Below are 15,717 nucleotides of genomic sequence, written 5' to 3'. Positions count from 1 at the left end.
AAAAAATAACATTCAGCATTGAAGAAACTCCTTTTCTGTTATCAAAGGGTTGTCTTTTTCCAAATGTGGTTGCCCTCCCCTTCCACACAATTTTTTTCTACGTTTTTGTAAAAGTTTTGCTAAAAACAGAAAACGCATAGTTTGTCATTGCAGTTTCTTTTAGATTAAAATATGCCACCATTTCCTTAAGTTATATGAATGTTTTCTTAATGAGATATCCTTACGATTTTTCACTGGAGTCCAAAGGAAGCTTTCCGAATTAATTTAATCTAATCATTTTAGTGGAAAATTTGCATGGTTTGTGCTTGCAACTGATTCTTTGTGGATACACAAAGAAACAAACTGGAATCCCTATTAAAACCATTCATTAAAACTACATTATGGATTTCACAGGCCTTCAGGTAATAGTGACCAACATGCATCGCAGCACATTTCAGTGCTCTGCTCAGATCTAACAGAGAACATCCAGTATTGTAATCTGTCCCGGATGACAATTTCAGTATTCCTGTAAAATACCTCTGAATAACTAACCCTGTTTAATTTGAACATGGCAACATGCACGATTCTACTGTCTTGGTCAAAAGAATGACTTCTAAATATGGCTTCTCTAAGAGGTAAGGCATTCTTCACGATAAAAAGGATTAGCTTTTGAATTGATTGCATATTCAAGAATATACATTTTTTTTATTCTATATTAGAATAACACATAACTTTATCTGACTCTACCAGTTAAGTCAACTATTAGTGCTTTATTCTTATTTCACTTCCACATATTTCAAATTTATTTCAAACATTTATTTATTGTGAATGGAACATGGCTTCCCAATATCCATTCAACCAACAAACTAAATTATATCTGGGGGGCAGAGGCGGTGAATCTGCTCTGTTCTCCCACCAAACTTACAAATACACATACAACCATCTCCTAACATGATGCACAGCTAACACTGAAATATACCTCAGTCCTCAAAGTCTACACATAAACCTAACCACAGAAAAAGAAAATTCAAGCGAATCCACAATGCCCCTGCCTGAACAAGGTGCACTACATGCTAATTTATTCACTCAGTTAACACAGATGCTGCTCATTGTTTGTTAGTTAGGGACAGAGGTGCTGTCCTTGTCTCCCTTCTCTCGTCTCCACAACAACAGACAGACAGAACAAACTCCAGGGATGCTCTGTTCTCTGCTTGAGCCTCCCCATAAGTCAAATTTCAACAAGCAACAGTAAAAACAGTGGCAACAGTAATTGCACAGGAACCAGGGATTAAGGTGATGGCTAAGAGCACTGCAGATGCTTTTGTTTCCAAAGCATCTAAAACAAATACCTGAACCAAATTCAGTAGCTCACCTGAGCTCTCAGCCTTTAACAGGACAAAGTCTCTAGTCTTTTCAAATGAGGAAATGATGGGCTGGAGCAGCCTCTAATTTTTAAATGTAATTTCTCTACTATTCTTCCTGGCTAAATACACATGCTCCAGTTTGTCTTGCTAGAGTGTTACATGCCAATACTAACAGCATTTTTATGAACTTAAAGTTTACCCAAGACCAACTGTTTATCACATCTTTTTACACCTCAAGGCTCAAAGCTTACAATTTGCACAGTGCAGGTCTCAGCTCTGAGGATAAATACTCGTGTTCTGTAAAAGAGAATAGTTATGGGCATGATGAATCTGAATTTAAAAAATGTCCAATGTGATTTGGGCATAAACAAAATAGATCAGTTTTATAAATCATGATCCACATCAAAACATCAGCTGTTACTTGCATTCCCAAACATATGAAGCAGCTTACACAAAAGCTGCTAATACTAGAATGAGCCTTTCAGCTAAATAAAAATATTTACTAGAAAAAAATCAAATTAGCCTCTAGAGGGAGCTCGTACCTTGCTTTTAATATAACAGTACAGTACTAGCAAATTATTTTTAAAGTGGAAAAAAAGAGCCCATAAGAAAAAATTAATGGGCAACTGCAAGTAAATTCTTGCTCAGTGCTACCTAGTTAGGCTGCCTGTTAAAATAAAATTAAGGAACCAGAAACCAGATGTTAAACATTACATAATCTAGAAGTTTTTAATCTCCATGATTATTGGTCCACGTAACTCCTTACTACAGAATCTAATCTTTAAAGAATATTTCCCCGTTTTAAAGCATAGCTTAATCAATAACTGGCCTAGGTAAAGAGAGACTCCTTGGGTATGTGTTTCTTGAACAGATCTGTATAAGCACAGAAGGACTCTATACTTGAGTGGTCCAGAAAACAGTGGTTGATAATACACAATTAGAAACACAACATATAATTAGTAACAGTTTCAACAATATTCTGAGGATGAGTCACATTATCATAACTCAGCATGTTTCCTGTTACATCCAGTTTTTCCCTGAAGAGCATTCCAGTTATTTACAAAACTTATATTATACTTCAACAATAACACACTTATAGGAAATAGGTTCAGGATTCTGAAAACACCACCTGCACTTTGAAGATTAAATCTGCTTTATTACCATCAAGAACTACACAACTGAAAAAGTTTTGATGGCCTCATGCATATGGCAGAAGAACATATCTTTATTTGCCTCTGCTAAGCCACTGATCTTTGTGGTGTGTAGTACATACATGTACCAATGCTCCTAGGCCTGAGACCTGCTAGCAGCATCGGACTGCCAAGTGGAGCGTGTGCCCAGTGTCTCCTTGTGTTCTCACCCGAGGACAGAAGGGTGCAGTTACCTCACCTCTCCCTCAGTTGGCAACAAGAGAAAGATTAAATTTTGCACATGCAGACAGTGTTCAGAATGCTGATGTGCATACTCATTTCAAACAATATTTATTACAGATGTAACTGGCCAACTTTTCTCTTCCAAATAGCAGTGCACATGTTCTGCTGTAAGGGCTTCCAAGCAATTTTCCTTTGTGCAGTCTGAACTTTTAGTCTACAGAGATAGCAAATGAAAATGTGATTCACCAAAGTCTATGTCAGATTAGGAAGCCTGAACTACGGAAAAATTTTGAGAAGACATTAAGAAAAGACTGAATGACAAATTCATTCAAAAAATAGAAACTAAGGAGAAAAAAATCCAAGACAGGAAGTGTTCAGCTAACTTAGCATGTATTCTTTTAGAAGGAGATATGTTGGCTAGAGGATAGGAATTTCTTATATAAGCTGTAAACCCAACTGTAAATCTCCATATCTGGTCATATTAGTTCAGTGAATTTCCAGCAGCATCTCTAGCAACCTATAAGGAACTTTTCACTCAAGAGTACTCTTTGTGATTTCAAATTCTTCCTTAGGTAGGAGAATTTGCAAAGAAAGGCATCTAATGATTACAGTTTCTCTTAAGACAAATATCATGATCATCTCTAACCTGGTTCTGAATGGTGGCTGTCAAAAAAAGAATGAGTTCCTTTAATTCTTTAGCATGAAATTGTTTTGAGCATCCAATGACAGCAACTTCAAAGAATTCAGGATACAGCATATTAAAAGAGCGAAAAAGCTATAGTCTAGTCTTTAGGAGGGCTTGTGGTAGTTTGTAGTAGGGCCTGCTGGCCTTTTTAGAGATGCATAACATAGAAACCAGCATCTGCCACAAATCTTTCGATAACTCAAGAAGCACTTTGTTCGCTGGGGAGCACCAGGGACAGATGTTTGCAGGATAGCCAATATTAGTTAACAGTGTGATTGCTCTGCCCCATTGCTACTTGCATTCCCAAAATCAAGTCCGTTATATTCATGAACATTCAAATCCTCAGACAAAGGAAATAACCGAAATATCTGGTAACTGCTGGAAAGAAGGCAGAAATATCATTAAGTATTCTGTCCAGCATCTCCTCCCTTGATACATCTCAGAGGAGCATCTACTCCAATGGTGGCAAAAACAGAATTCCCTTTCTAGTTGAGCAGATGGTGGAGACCTGAATCTGTGTAAGATGGAAGCAGGTCTTGTGGGATATTCTGTGGATTCCTGCAATAGCCAAGATTGTTACAATATACAGGAGACCAGCGAGGTGGCCGCCACAGAGAATAAGCTCTGGACAGAGTTTCTAATTAGGGAACCTAACAGCATCTGTCCCTAGGAACATATTGGGGGTGGGGGGAATTACAACGTTTACGATTTCTCACAGGTTCATCACATCCTATCTTCTAAAACAGTAGATGGCATAACAACCACTCTGAAAAGGAAAGCGGTTCAGATAAATTGAAAGTAGGACTAGCAAAAAAGGAGCAGTTTCAGAGATACCTGGAACAATACCAAAGCCAGGTACTTGTCTGCTACCAACTTATGTCACTACATCACTATGTCAGAGGCCTAGTTAGTGATGAAGCGGTATAGAAACTGAGATGGTAATAGGCCATTAACTCATACTTGTGCAGCAGGCAAATAATACCATGCAATGGAATAACTGACCAAATCTTTGGCTGCTATCAACATATGAGGCACAGGCACAGCTATGAGTTTGCAATGCTTCTTTCTTGGAAGAAGTACGTAAAGACCCAAGCAGTACCAAGAATATCATGAATGCTAGGAAGGAATCCATTCTTCATTACATTGTGCAAATTTGGCACTAGAGTTAATGGGACTCAAACAGCAATGATAGCTTTGATGGTATCTATGCCCAAGGTGAAAATACCTATCACATGAGTAGGAATACTGTCATACTTGAAAGACACTTCTCTATAGCAAAAGAAAGAAAATTGCATTTGCCTTTAGAGGACTTCTGTCACTCACAATATGATCTGGAGGAGGGAAATACCTCTGCTCTCCACAAAGCCCTTTTACAGGGAAGCCAGAAAGACAAGTTTCCGTGCAATAAAACCACCAATGGCTGTGGAAGGATACAAAAGGTGTGCTAGTAAATACTTCTCAGATGCATCCCCTTAGAGGTTTATACAACAGAGGACTGACAGATCAAACTTGTGTCCTTCATGTATCCTTTAGCTAAACAAGACTGACAGGATCACTCTCAGCAGTATCTGACTGTAGATGCATTGTTGAAATCTGGAGTCATCTACAAGATTACAAGCAAAAATTCTACAAGAAATGTAAGAAGCTATAGAGTGCAGTTAGTTTTTCTTAAGAAAACTACAAACCTTATTCTCAATATGATTAAGAAATAGGATCTACCAAGGAGAGAAACAGTTATCTGCCGAGAAAAAAAAAGTTCTGATTCATACTGCAGGAGAGCTACTCCCTTGTGATCTTTGCTAGAAACAGAAAGAAAAGCAAGCAGCTTCCTCTGCCTAAATCAGTACCAGAAACAAAATCTGCTGAGTACAGAGGGGCATGTGTGAAGATAGTCACTCAAGGACCTATGGATCCAATCCACAGCCATTATAACAGTAAGAAATGAAAGTGAAGACTGCAGTCTGTCACAGAAGCTGAGACAAGCTGCCTGGATATTAAGTCACCGCAATCCAAAACAGTGTCCAAACCCAACAATCTAATACTATCTTGATCTTTTAGGTGTAGCAGAAAATCTCCATCCTACCTTTGTTTCTCTTTGAAGGGGTTGGTATAGGCATGCCAGAGCAATCAGCACTAGTTTATGACCTGGACTCTTCTTCCCTGAATTACCATACTGTGCTCTGTAAAGTGAGCAAAGGAACCAAGCGCTGAGGAATGTTTGCATGGTTGTACTCCACAGATATATATCATTTGAGAAAAACAACAAATGGTCCCTTGGAGTCTTTCATGGGACTGTCATGAATCAAGACAAGGGAATCAGCTAGGTTTTCTTTCCCTGTGTGGTGGTGTTAGAACAGTTACAGGGGTCTGCACTTCCAAGACCTTTCTCTTCTGCAAGGGAGGTCTTCATCCTCCTCCTCCAAAAAGAGGTATTTCAGACAGTCATCTGGGGGTAGGAGGAGACTTTCTCATGACTTCTCTGAGCAGCATTCCTCCCCCTTGAACAGAAGGGCTCTTAGAGAGAATCTGGATACAAACTGATTCTACCCAGTGGGGTCAAATTCCAGCAGGAACTGGGAAAGAGCGACCTCTTACCAGCCTCTCCATGCTGTTGTCAGAGTTGGAAGGAGAGGCCTGAGCAGGAAGATTCCTTCACTCTTAGATACTATGATTTAAACTACACCCCCTTGCATCCGGAAAGAATGGAATTGCGAGTCCCAGAGCTGCCTTTGCCAATCCCAGCAGACTTTACTGCCACCTAAGATAGCATGTCCTGTATTGTATTCAGAAAGTTTGGTGAGAAGAATATTTGCTAGTAGCCTGTACTGGGCTGTTGAGTCTTGAAATTGCCTGCAGAAGAGATATTATAAAACTGATGTTTTCTCTACCCTCTTCTAATGAGTTACATGTGTTTTCATAATACAGCACTCTGCCATTTCACAGGAAGGACTTGTTCATGGTATTTCAAGTTTATTCCACATGGCTCCATGTTTCACTAATAGTAATCTACAAATAGATTTCTAATTAGGGTTGCCATCCAATGAATCATAAAAGTCAGTTTCATCATATTGAAAAATAAGGAGCGCTGCTTTCCATGCACTTTTTTTCCATAAGTGACTTTTCTTAGATGTGATTTAAGCAATAAAATTTCTCATAATCATTGTTAACAGGAATACAAAGGTCAGAAGCTCTTATGTATTGGAGATAAATATCAAAGATGTTCAATTTTGGAATTTCAACAATACAGTGATCACATGTTAACAGAATTATGAATAATTCTGAGTTGCGAGAGAACAAACCTAATTAATATGTTTCATTATTAAACATCTCATAACAAAAAGGCAAAAGCAAGTGCTGAAATAAAGCAATGTCCTTCTATATTTAGACTTCTAATAATGGACATGTTGGAAGACTAAAGGAATCTAAAGGAAAAAGCAGCTTTAGGGCATCAGAATTTTTGCCTGAACCAACCATCACAGTTGTAGAAAACTAAAGATGCAAGCATTTAATGATTGGAGATAGTAAAAAAAAAAAAAAAAAAAAAGTAAAATATGTAAAGCCCAAAATACAAGCTGTGTATTCAGAAAAAACCTTCAGTTAATGAACTATGGTATCAACTATTAATATATAGTACTCAAAATCTCTTTCCCTTGGAGCTTTGAGTTTAGCTCACTGTAAGCATCTTAATTTTATGTGGCATTTTGATTTTAAACCCTCCCTGCACACATTAGATGTACATGAAATATGGGCAGATAAACCAGGGCAACTGAAAAAGTTGGGATGGAACATTCAGTAATACTTATGTCTGCTATTTTAATCATTCACTGGAAAATAAAAGTCAATCACAATGGATTCAGCAATAGCTCCATTGTCTGCAAGAGCTGCACTATCAATTTAATATGCTATGTAGCGAAGTTGTCAGAAGGATGGCTTTGATGGTACAAGCGTCTCAGTGTGCCTCTGTTGAAGCTGAGTGCTTTTTATGTTGTCGTCCCCTCCCCCAAAACAAGTCTAACTCTCATTCATATTAGATGTCATAGACTCTCATTAAACCAGATTTATGTCTGTGTAAACCACAAGCTTGCATTGTCTAGTTAGTGTTCATGCTACCCTTAGTGGTATGTCATAATTCAAGCCAATTTAAAAGCCCTCAGGTTTTGAGTTTTTTCATGCTGTCATCCTCACCACTAAGGCACCATTTCACAGTTGGGCTAAGCCTGTAACACACATATACACACCAAGAAAAGGAAGTTTGAAAGTTACACCCCATACTTGTTATAACAGTAGCCATAGGACATGTTCCCCTTTGCAGAAACACAGGGCTGCTAGAGGAGGCTTAGCCTTGGCCATGAAGATTTATGCTGGTGCTCACATGAAGCAGAATCCAGGGAGGCAGAAGAACACTAATACTTCTCCTCCAGCTAAGGCACTGCTGCGGGTCACTCAGTGGAAGAAAAAGTCTCAGTGCTATGAAGCAGAGCAGATGCTCTGCAGTAGGCAATCCTCCTGCATAGCCAATTAGGATGCAGATATTCTGAATAAAATACCCGTTGTGAGCATAAAGCGGGACTGAACCAGCATCACCCCCTCATCAGGTATTCATGAGACACCTCAAGGAGGGATGAATTTCAGACTGTAGTAAGTCTCAGATCCATCAACTGCTTCCTCTTTCTAGGGGAGGGAATTTTAAGCCATTCCATTCTTTTAGAAGGAATTACTGGATATATGGGAGTGGAGAAGGATGAAAGATTATCAGTCACATGCTTTACGACTGACCTCTTCTCTCTCTGCTCATTTTCTTGGGTCAATTAATGGCATTGCCCAAGGAAGGCAAAGGGGTCAGGGAATGCAAGGTCTTCCTTTCTCTCACCTTCGGCCCACAAACTGTTAATCTCTCTCAATTATCAGTCACTTAAGATATCAACCTCTTGAATGTTGAAGAATCTTATTTTTCTCTCAAACATGGTATTTAAAGAGAAAGAATGTTTTTCAGAAAAAGAGCCCTTCTACCATTGTTCCCTGACAACACTGTACAACAACTTAATTTGCCCTTTGGTAGTGTTGTTCTAGACTCCACCAGTTCATCCTGCATACAGGTCAACTGTGTAGTTGAGGTCACTTACTTCCAGTGAATGCTATCCAGCGGGCATATTTAGTAGCTTCTCTTCGCCAGTGGGAAGCCACCAGCAAACCACATGTGACAGTTAGTGAAATGATTCCCATAATGATGAAAAATAACGTAGTGACCCACTCAGGAGGCAGCCGTGGAGGAATACAGGTCCTGTCACGTCCATGGATGGTTTGACACTGTCGCACAAGGCCAACTGTGAGAGCACCTGAAAATACACAGCAGAGAGGCAAATAAACTTTCAAAACCCTCTCTGAGGGGCGCTCAATGGCAAACCAAAACTCAGGATTGTCCAAAAATGAGGGATTCTTTCTTTGATCAGCCTCAATAGGCCTTTCAAACACAGAGGATAAGAGCAGCATGCTTTAAACATGTATAAACATGTAAACATGCTACAGAATCACAGAATAATTGTGGTTGGATGGAACCTCTGGAGATCATCTGGTCCAACCCCCTGCTCAAGCAGGGCCAGCTAGAGCAGGTTGCCCAGGACCACATCCAGATGGCTTTTGAATATCTCCAAGGATGGAGACTCCACAGCCTCTCTGGGCAACCTTTTCCAATATTCAACCACCCTTACAGTAAAGTGTTTTCTTACGTTCAAGTGGAATTTCCAGTGTTTCAGTTTGTGCCCATTGCCTCTTGTCCTGTCACTGGGCACCACTGAGAAGAGTCTGGCCCCACCCTCTTTACGCCTTCCCATCAGATATTTATAAACATTGATAAGGTGTCCCCCCACCCCCACCGCGAGCCCTCTGTTCTCCAGGCTAAACAGTCCCAGCTCTCTCAACCCCTATATGAGAGATGATCCAGGCCCTTAAGCATCTTTTGGCCCTCTCTGGGCTCGGTCCAATAAACCCATGTCTTTCTTGTACAGGGGAGCCCAGAAGTGGACACAGCACTCCAGATCTTTCATGACACACTTGCATAACCTGAAGTGAGATGGTTACAAGCTGTACCTGGTTCTTGAGTGGCATTCCAGGTCTAACCAGAGGGATAAAGCTCTCCTATGAAGCCTGCCAGTATTAGCTAAACTGGTAGCTGAGTTGTAGATACGATCATTTCCTCATGCGTGCAAGAAGAAACACTTTTATCATCTAACAAAAGCACAGATGGAGGAAACTGAACTGAAAGAGCTGAAAGAGCCCTCTGATGGACTGCAGCACCCTAAAATGCTTTTAATTGTCTAATGCATTTTTTCCCCTCATCTGTAAATACAGCTTTTTTCCACAAAGCCCTGCAGTGGAATTTGCATTTATATCACACTTAGATTTTAAATACATTTTTCAAAATATACCTCCTGACAGAGTCTTTAAGCATCTTTATATGCAAGAGACTTAGGTCAATTCTTTTGACAGCTAACAAGAGTCACTACACACACAAACTGGGATATCTACTTTACTAGTAGAAAAGGTCGCAGAGAAAGGGCAAGACTGTTACAGGAACCATAATGTTTTGTCACAGTGGCAGTCTACCAGAAAAGCAACCCAAAATAATTTTTAAATTGTAGTTGACTCTTCCAGTAGCAAACTGGAAGGCAACTAATGGGCTGAGTGTGAGACACATCACAACATGCAGAATTCTGTAAGTGGCACAATATTAGGTATTTCCTATTAAATCCAAATAGTTCTGACTTAAAATCTAATTTAGTGTTTTCAAGACTCTTCAATAAGTAGGCTTTAATAAGTAAGTTATCTTTATTTGGAAAATTTTAACACCAAATTAACATGCAAGATTAAAAATCATTTTTACAGTGCCTCTTAAAGAATAAATCCTGTATTTCTCAATTTTGTCCCCTCTTCTAAATCATTTTCCTAAATAATCACAACTGCCCTTTATCTAAATTAGAAGTAAAAATCACAAGTGGATAATATTAAAGTGAACATCATGTTCCATAAATTATTGTAAATAAATATTGTTATAGTTGAACTGTTTAAAATAGAGAGGGAAAACTTAGAAATGTTATTACAGTGAGACTTGGAAACTGAGGTTGGTTCAGCACGTCTTTTGGAGGGAGAAACAATTGCCATACTTTTTATCTTCTTTTTTGAAAAAAGCATGAAATAAAGTAAGCCAATAGTCAAAAGCAAGTCTTAGCATGGATGTCCTAGGACCTTGGAGACAGTTTCTGCAAGCGTACAGGTCCTGCCTGCTTATACCTTGGCAATGAATACCAGCAGAATTAGTTTGTGAGCCTAGAATCACTACGTTAGGAGGCAGAATATCATGTTATGTTAGATTTAGCACTTCTGACACCCTCCTAGAGGAGGTGAAGAATCAAGAGCAACAATGTTAAGGAATCAATTCTTTTGAAGGCTTTCTGTAACCTTTGTTTAGGCTAAAAATTTTTAGCTCTATTCGAATATGTCCCTTTAATTACATATTCATCAACAGAAAGATTCAGAGATGAATTTTCAGCTACAAACTTAAGCAAAATCCTTAAAAAAAAAAAAAAAGGTGTCAGTTACAAAACTGACAATTATAAAACTACAAAACTGGCAGTTTCTATTCAAGGTATGCATCAATCAGATCATTGCTGTACACTAGGATTACAGAGAACTCAGCCAGAATTACACAGGTACTCTTGCAGAGCTCACCTGTACCTGTACAGTACACAGTTTTACATGAATTGCTTCTCAGGTTCTTTTTCGTAGCCTGTAATGTTTTAGTTTTACATTAGCTGCAGGGTAGAGGGGAGTCGTGCATATGTGCTTACAAGTCAATCTCCCTGAAACACACACATTGCAGAACCTCATACAAAACACTGAGTAGTTTCTTGTAGTTTTGGGATGAAGAGGCCATCCACTGCAGTATCGTATATCTTAGAAGAGGAAGTTAATCCCAATCACTCTGCAAGACAAGGATTTAGCCACAATTTTACTATACTTGTAGCAAAAGTCAGTATTGTCTAAACTGCAGTTCTAAACTAAAAAATGACTTCATAAATATTATATCATGCGCTCAATAAATCTGTTCTCTGGATTCAGGGATCTCTTCTGAATTCAGAGACAATAATGTGCTTAGTACACTTTAACTTTGGCAAAATCAACACTGCTAAGAACCATTGTGCTGGATTCTATTCCATTTTGTGTATTAACAAAATTGTTTCTTTCCTTCCAATCAGGCACATACCTGCACATCCACCATAAGCAATGTGGTCTCCAAAAGCGTTACTTTGAACTGCAGAACAGTTGCTACAGGTGAGGATGCATTAGAAAGAGACAACTAACTCATCTTTCAGAATTCAGATGCAGTCTGCTGAACTGGATATATATATAAAAGATATTTTTCTAGTAAAATGAGCACATTTGACATGTCAGACACAGAGGGGACCAAAGCTAAGCCCTGTAGTGCCGTATTTGGAGGAGAACTCCATTTTGATCTACTATTTTTCAGAGCAAACTTTTTGCTGTCAAGCTATTGTTCCAAAGACTGATTTTCTCCAAAAAACACAACTTCAAACAAAAAAAGAGTACAAGTTAAACCTCTGAATTGTGAGAACCAGGGTAGCATTTCTTTTGAAGACACAAAGCTAATTGTAAGGAACCATTCAGAGCAGGTTTCCCAAATTGTTAAGTACATCACTTCTGGTGCCTGAGTATGTTGTTCCACCCCCCCCCCCTTTTTTTTTTAACATTTTTTTAAGGCATCAGCAAATAAAATTCATGATCTGCTGTTTTGGAGGAATAATACAGAACTTTACTTCATAATTAAGCTTTTGCTAACATGTACTTAGTACCTTCTCTTAAGTGTTCTTCCTGATTGCAAATTTGAAGTAGATATACTATTCAGGGTTTTGAACCATGAGTCTGTAGCCTCTTGGGAGTCAGCAGGAGGGCAGACAAAGGTTTGTAGACTATTTCTAAAGGTTCCTCAAAGGAGAAACAAGCTCATTATGTTCTTGTAAGTTTAGTTTAAGTTCAAGCTTAATTCACTATACAGGGATACCTTGCCTGTGTACCACTGCTGCTGACCCATATGGAAATGAGCTGACCCATAAGGAAATTAACCTTCACAGCTTGCTCCCATAGTGACAAATCTCCTGTTGAATGCAGACTTCAGGAGAAGACTGGACCCATAGTGAATCAACCCCTGAGGCCACAGAACCTCATGTGAGCCAGCTAGAATCACTCAGACAGACAGACACAAACCTATACACATATACCCTCGGGTTCCATAAGTAAGGCTGTTCTTTGGCACAGAAAAAGAGTACTTATTCGCCACGGAATTCAAAAGAATGGGTTTATGAGATTGTCTTGGTCCATCTCCAAAGCAAGGAAGCAAACAATTGGCGGGCAGTTGCCAACAAACTAACTTGGTATAGAAAGCCTGGCTTAGCCTTATCTAGTCTGTCAGTGAATGGAGGGACAGACATACTGAACGGAATAGTTTCCTTCCACCTGTAGCTGGAGAACAGCCTGACTGCCCATCCCAAGGCAGTCATCAAGTCCCATTCTATCCCTAGGTAAAAAAGGGTTTTGGTCATTCCCTCAGAATAATTCCAGCATAATCACTGAAACCTAAGCACATAACACAGGTACAGAACAAAGAGCACACTTAATGCTAGTAGATTAGGCAGCTTAGAAATGGATACACTCTATAGCTCTAAAACACGTGCAGTGGAGTAACCATGCCTGCCCATCCTCCATCTCCCGATGCCAGTAACGCACAGCCGTCAGGAGCTACAAGGACAACCTGGAGACACAGAGGGCTGCTCTGTTTCTTTCCTATGACTCTCCTTCCTTAGCTTCTGAGCCTGGCATCAATGCAGGTCAGTACAGCCAGTGCTAGAGGTGACTAGGATATATATTTATAATTACTAAAAATGAGATTCAGCCTTGATCAAAACAGAGGACACTGCATTGAGCAAATGTCAGCGAAGGGCCCTTAGTCTTCTCCAATAAACGTGCTCCCTGAAGTACCGGTGCATTTCAAACATGTTAAACAACCTTTCAGTGGTGACTGTGACTATTTCCCAGACTCCAATCTATACCAGTGAAAGATTTCATGATCCAGCTCCTATGCTATCTCAACCCACTCCTCCAGATCACCAATAACACTCACTTTCTGACACCGAATATTTCTACTAATACTTCCCCCAGAATCGCTTCTAAAAAGACGCTTTACATCTGTACTATAATGGGGGACCATCACCTTTACCAATTAAGTTTCACAAAATCATTTAGGGAAAGAGGGGACAGGAAAGCAAGGAAAGGCAAGCCGTGGCGTTCCACGTTCGTGCGGAGGCATCGCCTGCCTCGGCCGACCCGCAGGTCCCAGTCCGGCCCGGCGGGCTGTGCCACCCGTCTCCCGTTTCCTAGGAAACCGCAGAGCCACGGAGGAGGAAGCGCGCACTGCGCCGGAGAGGAACAAAGATTGCCGCAGCCCCTGCACTCCCCCACCTCTCCCATCCCTTCTGAATTATTAAGAGTGGCACACTGGTACCACAGTTGGAAGGCAGTGGCACACAAACAGCTATTCAGATGTTTGCTGTTCGTCTGTTATTTGATTGCCAAAATGCCCAGAGTCAACAGCCTGCCAGACGGACACAGAAGTACCACTGCCCTGAAGAGCTTACAGTATAAAAATAAAAACATGGTAAAAGCACAATGCACTGAACGAGGTGGGGCTCAGATATCAGACGGACACAAAGCTCAGCAGCTACGCACAGGGCTGTTGCACAAACACACAAACCAAGTCCTCAGACCTGCTCTTCCTCATAGCAGCTTGGGGTACCTGTCCTTCCTCTGTCCTCCCCTACTCTCTCCACTTTAAAATGTCTTTACTCTTTCCTCTTATTTTAGAGAAAATGGTTCTAAATGCATCTGTAACCCTTCATATTCTTGACCACGGCTTCCTCACTTTTACCTTCCGTATATCAACCACATCCTTGGCCAAATGATTATTACTAACACCAGATAAATATTACGGGCTACTGTGCCTAGTGAGGAGGTTAAAGCATCCCACTACTCCCTTCAGCCCTCCTTGTCTCACAGTCCTCATGAGACGGTGTGCTTCTGCTAAAAATCCCAGCTCTGATCACCAGACAATTTCTGCTTGAAAAAGGTACTTTTCTTCAGTGTGCCGTGGACTTGTTAAACTATCTTCGCTAAGCAAAGAGCACAGTTTATGGGGACTTTTTTCCTAATACAGTGTTGGTGAGGTAAATCTTAGAGCACTGCCAATGTGGCAAGGACACCAATAAATTTTATATGTTTTAGTAATGAATACAGTACATGGAGCTACGTTATTTGGGCACACTAAAACTTTCATAGCAGCTGGTTAGGCAACAGTCACATGCCAGAGAACCACATGTGTAAGATAAGGGCAGCTTTGTTAAACCATTCCCTGCAACTCTTACTGGGCCACAGGCAAGGACAGGAGGAAAGGCAGTTGTTCTTGGAAACTTTCTAAGTTCTATCCAATTAATAAATTTGAATGGAAAAAGGTCTAGGTCCAGCTAAGAGAAGGAACTGACTGCAGCTCTCTAACGCATAGCTGTAGCTTGCTACTTGATCAGAGGGGAAACACTGAAGGTCTAAGGATAATGCAGCGATTTGGTCATGTCAGACTAACTGCCTAAGTTAATGTTAAGGATAACCATCAAGCTGGCTTTGGCCAACTTGCCTTTAACACATCTGCTGCTCCTTGCCTGCAACCAAGCCTCACTGACAGAGGACTGTTTTCAAAGTGAGCGAAGCATAGGCGAGGAATTCCTGAGAGGAACAAACAACAGAGTAAGGTAAGAATAGTTCCAACATAACTGCCCATAACACCAAATAAGGAGGATGTATTTCCAAGAAAATTTTTCAGCGTCACCCAAGGAATCTGGCAGTTTCTTAAGTGGGATGTTTCCCAGCCTTACATATGGAATTTATTTTCCTGCAATTGGCAACTTCAAATGATGTTACTATGCAGGGGTGAAGAGGGAATGACTTTTTAAGGTTTATTTATATGTATTTTGTTTTGGGGAAAATTTCCATGAATTCTATATTCAGAGTGTGAGCTCCCTGGAAACAGAGCAGTCTCTCTTCTGTCTCTCCCAAAATCCGGAGAACTGACACTGCAGATCCATTCCTGCCATAACCTGGGAGGTTACTCCAGGCTGCACAGAGCTAGTTCTACTTACTTCAGTGTAAAATCCAGGAATAATTCTGGCCCTGTAGCCACTGTTTTGAGATTAGTCAT

The 15,717-nt window shown here is 40.2% G+C and overlaps 1 protein-coding gene across 1 annotated transcript in view; it reads right to left on the bottom strand.

The window, feature by feature from the left end:
- The window catches only part of MOSMO (modulator of smoothened), a 37,128-nt gene that overhangs the window by 4,302 nt on the left and 17,109 nt on the right, over nt 1-15,717 (bottom strand). The window contains exon 2 of the mRNA XM_067306378.1: nt 8,525-8,737. Coding sequence (XP_067162479.1) covers nt 8,525-8,737 — 213 coding nt within the window. The remainder of the gene's footprint in view (nt 1-8,524; nt 8,738-15,717) is intronic.

Source organism: Apteryx mantelli, chromosome 16, assembly GCF_036417845.1.
Source record: "Apteryx mantelli isolate bAptMan1 chromosome 16, bAptMan1.hap1, whole genome shotgun sequence".
Lineage (NCBI taxonomy): Eukaryota > Metazoa > Chordata > Aves > Apterygiformes > Apterygidae > Apteryx > Apteryx mantelli.
Note: the sequence above shows the minus strand (reverse complement) of the source record. Positions and strands in the feature narration are given on the sequence as shown.